Source organism: Phaethon lepturus, unplaced genomic scaffold (assembly GCF_000687285.1).
Source record: "Phaethon lepturus isolate BGI_N335 unplaced genomic scaffold, ASM68728v1 scaffold20069, whole genome shotgun sequence".
In the NCBI taxonomy this organism is placed as follows: domain Eukaryota; kingdom Metazoa; phylum Chordata; class Aves; order Phaethontiformes; family Phaethontidae; genus Phaethon; species Phaethon lepturus.
This window is the reverse complement of record NW_010563178.1, coordinates 36755-43351: the sequence shown is the minus strand read 5'-3', so window position 1 is coordinate 43351 and position 6597 is coordinate 36755. Positions and strand designations below refer to the sequence as shown.

Below are 6597 nucleotides of genomic sequence, written 5' to 3'. Positions count from 1 at the left end.
CACAGTTACAGCAAAAATAGGTCTAGATTCTTAACGAATAATGAGAACATTTCTGTCTACATTAGATCAAATTTACAATTTGCAAGAAAATGAAGCTCAAAGATTTGGGGCACAGCATTCAAAAGATTTCCACGTGAGCAAATTATTCCAGAATTGCACACCACGGTTTCTTGCATTCCCTACTGAGATACTTCATTCAAGCCTATGCCAGACATTTTAATGAAGTGGGATGGACCATTGATCCCATATCAGCAAACACACACCACCTTGTTTCTGGCTTAGGCCTTAGCACTGCACTTAGCAAGCGCCACATAAGCTTGTAGTAGATCATGGCCCTGGGTGCACATTTGTACAGGGTTAATTCATATTCAAATTATTCATAAGTGCGTATTATGGATTGGATTTAAAAAAAAATTAAGAGTCCTCCTTATATTCCTGAGATATCCTTCTGTATGTCTACACTGGGTCATACATTTCTCTCCTCTCCTCTTCTCTCTAAAGGCTTTATGCAAGAATGAAGTCAAAAGCTTGGCTGCTGCATAGTGTACATATTTGTTCCATGTTCAGTAATTTGTAACAGAGATAGCAAGGTATGTTGTATAAAACAATTGAACAGGATACAACTACCTACCTTAGTGTCTTTAACGAAGACAATGAAGGAAGAGCTGTAGCTAGTTTCTCCGCACCCACATCTGTTATCTTATTCTGTGATAAGCTACAGTGAAATCACTTTGTTAGTTGAGCACGTTTATTCTGATTTATTACAGTGTGGGGAAAATTAATTTGCAATGTTTGGTCTGCTTAGACCAAAGGCAGGGAAAAAGACAAATTACAGCCCTTGAAGGGAAATAAGGAATTGCCATAGGATTAACTTATTTCTTTAATGAATGTACAGATTAAGTATGTCCATAGACTCATTGGTCTTCCATGCCCATGGGTTAGTTGTGCCCATAGTTGCTAACAGACAAGGTTAGGTTTAATCTATTTCTTTTCAAAATTTCCCAGAACTGTTAACCTTGCACTTACTTTAATGTTTCCAGTGATGGCAGGTTTTGAAAGACTTCAGATAGACTCTTTGCTCCTTCATCTCCTATGCCATTTTCACTCAGAGCATCAAGGCTGGGTGATAACAAAGAGAGATTTAGCTTCCTTTTTAATCTAAATTTGTGCAGTTTACTCACCACAGAGACCACTCTATCTAGCTTGAGAAGCTCCTTCTCTGCAGTAGGCTCAATCAGCAAGAAGCATCACACAAATTACAGCTTCTCTAATAAGGAGCCTTCTGCTTCCCAAATTTACAGTCTAAGAATCTTTTTTTTAACTAGTTGAATGGCTTGACCCATTTCCTTTTATATGCAAGATTATTAAAATGGTTATGAAATAGTTGTGTTCCAGCCATGCTGAAATGAGATTTCCTGTGCACACAGAAATACAGAACTGACAAAATCCAGCAGATGCTGTAAATCCCTGCCTAAACAACTCCTTCTCCAGATAGGAAGTATTAGAAATGAAGTTCTTTCTCATTCAGGTATCCAGATGGAAAGGGTTTAGATGATAGTCACTCTTTAGATACTGGATCTCCTTCTAATCTGACAGACAACACTGAGATACATAGGACTCATTCCAAATTTAGAGCTTTATTGTTTTCCCAAAATATCATGAAAAGGCCAGATACAATACAGATGAATGTCCAACGGGCTGAGCCAGTAAGGCCAAAGGCCCTCTCAAAACCCAGTAATCCTCCCACAGAGATGATGGCAGTATATGGACTATTGTTGCTAAAATTGTTTCTGGTGTAAAAAAGCTGAAAATTCAGAGACAGCTGGTTTGTCATGGATACAAGAGAATAAATAGTAACTGGAGTTCTTAAAACTCTATTTCTAATGTTGCTCCTGGTAAAGGACAGGACAAAGACTGTGCAAAAATACGTGGGCAAAACAAAACCAGGTACTACTGAGTATGGCTTTTTTATACCTTTTATATGAATCAAATCCACAAGGCTCAATCTCTTACAAGTTCTACTAGAAGTTCAGGATGTTCGTTGGCGCAGGAAGGCATACAGCACTGGTACAAATACTGAAGTTAACACCCAAATTTAACACTGCTGCTCGTTCAGGAGGGAGCGTGTTCTCTCCTGGGGCAGACACAACCATGAGTCCCTCAGAAACACCACCACAAGGGAGCCTGGCGCTCAGACACATTATGGAGCTTGAATGAAGCAGTACATAATCCTCAGGCAGTGTTGATTAGTGCCATGACAGGAAGGGGAAGCACCCAGTGGGTCTCTGCTCTAATCCTTTCCTGCAAGCTTTTAAACACTGAGGAATGCATGGGGAAGTGACTGAAGGCGTATCGAACAAACCACTACCAAGTGTCTTACGGGAAGATGAAGACCACTAGGTTTTAGTCTGCTGTTATATTCTCTGAATGTTTTTGCTGTTCAGTTTGTTCATTAAAGCAAGAAGCCTTGTTTCTTGGGTATGTGAGCTCCCCATCACCAAGGGCCACTGAGGAGCAACCTTAGCAAAGTTAATCTTTAGCATTACTTACTCTAAATGCTGAAGTGATGGAAATGCTGCAAGAATTTCCACAAGTTTTAGGAATCCCTGAAGGCCACATACTGGACCCAGCCTGGAAGAAAATAAATATAGACATGCAACAGTTTTTTCATGTGCTCAGAAACAGAAAAAGCTATGAATTTTTAAGTTCTTCCCCTGCAGGCCCAAATGCAAGCTAGTTCACACTTCTCAGCAGCTGTCATTCCCTACAATCTGCAGCAAGGGTTTCTGCTTTGAAGCCTCCAGATGAGGACCCCACAAGACTAAGGTGCTCAGACAGAGCAGAGATGCTTGCATAGAAGCAGCAGTACATGCATTTGCCACTTTTTTGTTACTCTTTACAAAAGTCATCTCACTCACTTTAGATTCCTATATTTCTCTTCTTTTTGTGTTTTTTTTTTTATTTTAAGTATTATAATCTTGATAACTGAGATGAAAAAAATATTATGGGCTTTTTTCCCCCCAGCTATTGGCAAGTCAGACTAACTTAAGATCAACATTTTACTGCAGCTTAAAGCATAAATTGAACTTCAATATTCCAGCTCCAAGCATTTGTCCCTGAGACACTAACCTCATATTTAGAGTTTCCTTGGTATCAGAACAAGTTCAGCCTACTTAAAAGGATTGGAATTTTAACCAAAAATTTAAAATAAAGGGAAAGTAGGAGAGTACATGAGAAGAGAAAGCAGCATAAAATCAGAAGTGAGGCCAAGCATAGCAGTTCTAGACTGGGTCAGGTGTGAAAAGCAGGAAACAGATGAAGACCTGATGAGAGCTCTCCACTGCACTGGTGCAATTTCTGCCCAAACTAATTCACACGCTATGGCAGGATATTTTAAGCAATAGAATAGCCTTGGAGGCTGCTTACAGTTTGTGGAGAAAGTTAGAAAAGAAACGTTACCACACCTCATTTTTAAAGTCAGCGTTTCCAAGTCAACCTTCATTCTTCCAGGAAAATGCTGCTAAATATGTTACTTGGGAGGCATTCTCTGACCTTATTGTCTCATGGTCTAAGCTCTGATAGGGCAGAAAATTACATCAGAAGACTCAGATAGAAAAGTTGAGCATTTCTGGGGAAAAAGTATTTCCCAGGTAGCTGGGTCACAATCAAGATACTTTATACCCTGTGGCACAAGATCTACATCTGGTGATAAGGAGCTAACTTGTAGTAATAGAACCACGTTGGTCTGTATCACTGCAGGAGCCAGAAATGATGTTTTTTGAGTGCTGGTCATAACTTAATAAATCTAATTGAAAAAAACAAAATAGCAATAAATGGGGTTTACTTAATGCTTTACCATAAACTAACTATACATCAGTTCAATGACTGTAGCGAATATCCATGACTCTTCTCGGTCTTAAACATAATCGTATATCAATCAACAGAGAGGTATAGCACTTACGCAAACTCTAGTTTCCTGAGTTTTTTGATGGCAGGAATTTCATAGCTGCTGCAACCAGATGCATCTTGCACACTAAATAAATCACAGTAGAACTACAGTATGATAAATATTTTAGCAACAAAAACAGTGCTTTAAAGACAATTTATTAGTAAACTTTTACAGGAAATAAATCACTGCTGCATTAACTGAGGAACCAGGAAACTTCAGAATAACTTCTGCTCCAACCTTTCTTCATTCAATTCATTTCAATCTGATAATTGTCTTTCATAATGCAGTCATTTGCTCTTTTTCCAATAAAACTTAGAAATACATTCTTCTAAATCAAGTATTTTCTGTCAAACACAAAACTTATTTTGGGTATATTTTTAACCAAAATACTCTGCCCGTCTTAAAATGTAAGTCACCATTTTTATTTAAAAAAAACCCCCAACAACCAAAATACTTTATTTATGCATGCTTTTCATTGCAACCAATCCCCTACCCACAACACGAGCAGGGATGAAACATAGGGTTTATAGATCACACAACACAAGCTTTTACCTCCTGAGCTGAAGGACTCAGGGGGTCATTTGTGACCGGTGCAAAACAAGCCTTCATATGGCTCAGATGCTACGGGGGGCTGGGGGGCAGGGAGTCAGTTAACTCAAGTTATGTAGTTGAAAGCAACTGGAAGATTGCGTACTCAGAGATTAAAAAGAAATCTGAAGAAAAAAAGTGACAGCTGGCTTTTTTATTGGCAGTTTTGATAGATATGCTGCTGTCACTGCTCCTCCCTGCCACGACAACCACCACAAATCAGGGTAAGAGAACACTCTGAGATGATACAAGAGCTTGCACTACCTTAGTTACTTCTCCTTTGGACAAGCAGAGGACTCCATTCTCCAGCACTGTCAGTGAACCCCCATTTTCTTAAAACACTAGTATATTACGAGGACTTTTGATCATAAATGAGCCTACCAATTGATCATCTTCTCCTGCATCTCTACAAGGTCTGAAAGGTCACTGATGTCCTTCATTGTCTTTGCCTTAAAGGGATCAAGAACAAATTTCTCTGTTGATGCTCTCAGCAGTTCGTAGTCTTTCGTCTGTTCTAAAGATTTCCAGAGCCTGACTGTATCACTGAGGGAGGCCCTGTGAAGTGACAAAACATGTGAAATCAACAGATATGACTGATGTTGTTGCATGGAAGTGTCATCTACATACACTCCTATGAATGACACTACTATCTACAAAGAATGACCAACCTGAACGATGCCACATTCTTTAGGCCAACAAAGTCTTTTAGCCCTTGCATGTCAATGCTGCTGTTTCGCAAATCCAAGGAAAACTCTTTTCCTGACCTTTTCAAAATAGAGTGCAGTACATGGACATCAGGTGGTGTAAGAACTACGCCCAGAAAAGACAGGTCTGTCTTGAGCCTTAAGGCCACATGCTGCAAAAGATAATTGCTTTGTGTTTCGTAAATACAATGTAAAAGCTCGAGTAACCTCTCCGGACAGAGCTCATCTATCTGCAGCCTTCTAATATATTTCAAGAGTCTTTTCTGCTTCTTGACTGATTGTTTTACATCCTTGTTTGAAAGGGAGCAGAAGTAGGGGTCATCCTGGAGGAACAACAATCCAGCCAAAAGTCGAGGGACTAAGTCTAACCAGCTATAAGGTTTTTTCTTCTTGGATGGAAAAGACAGGTACTTTGTTAGACTTTTATCCTTGATCTCTTCTGCTAATGTAAGGTGAAGCGCACCCAAGAAATTCTGAATGACAAAATCAGAGAATGTGCTCCCAAATTCCTCTTCTCCACTACCTGAATGTCTGGGGAATGCAAATGGCAGGAAAAATCCATGTTTCAGAGCAAATTCTTTAACTTCCTTAGAAGGAAGAAAATCACTTTTCATGGCACTTTGGTGCTTTTCTCCAAGATACCAGGCTATACGGGCTAGTGTAGCAAGACTCTCTTGATTTTGCATGGCTGTAACATCTGGTTGCAGAGGTATTATCTTTTGCTGAACAAATTTCAGGAAGACTGTAGTAAGAGTTGAAGGAAGGCACTTGTCTCCCATTTGAAGTATTGTCTCACAGAGAAAACAAACAAATCGACACATAACAGGGCTGTAGCAATGACTGAACAAGTACTCACACTCTTTGATTAATTTCAGGGCATTATCACAGTAGGGTAAACCTTCGAAGTATTTGGTTATGTACAATTCTCTCTGCTGAGGGGAAAATCCTACTATTTCAATAGTCTTATCCACTTTGGACACATATTGGTTCACCTTGTCTTTTGGTCTTGCTGTAAGTAATAAAGTACAACCATTAAGTATCTTCTTTTGGGTGAGTCCTGAAAGCAGCTCCTTGATACTGCACAAGTCTTTTTCAGGCTGGGTGGCTGAGCAACGAGGAAGATTCTCATGGTCTTGCAACCCTTCAAAACCATCAAGAACCAGAAGGACTTTAGCAGGATTTTGCAATATATACTCAAAGATCTCTTTGCTTCCCTCTTGAGGTTTCACAAAAAATTCAAGCAGCAGGTCCTTCAGGCTATATCGCTTCTCAGGCAAGCTTATTTGTTTGCAGTCAAACCAAAATACAAATTCAAATTGAGAAAACTCTCCATTGGACCAGTCCTGGCAGATCTTC

The 6597-nt window shown here is 39.5% G+C and overlaps 1 protein-coding gene across 1 annotated transcript in view; it reads right to left on the bottom strand.

Moving 5' to 3' along the window:
- Positions 1–2546: 2546 nt before the first annotated feature.
- CIITA (class II, major histocompatibility complex, transactivator) overlaps positions 2547–6597 on the bottom strand; it is a gene marked incomplete at its 5' end in the record, with an annotated part of 17698 nt that continues 13647 nt past the window's right edge. Inside the window, 4 exon segments of the mRNA XM_010294509.1 lie at positions 2547–2631; positions 3962–4033; positions 4919–5092; positions 5206–6597. The exon segment at positions 5206–6597 is cut by the window's right edge and continues 29 nt beyond it. Coding sequence (XP_010292811.1) covers positions 2547–2631; positions 3962–4033; positions 4919–5092; positions 5206–6597 — 1723 coding nt within the window.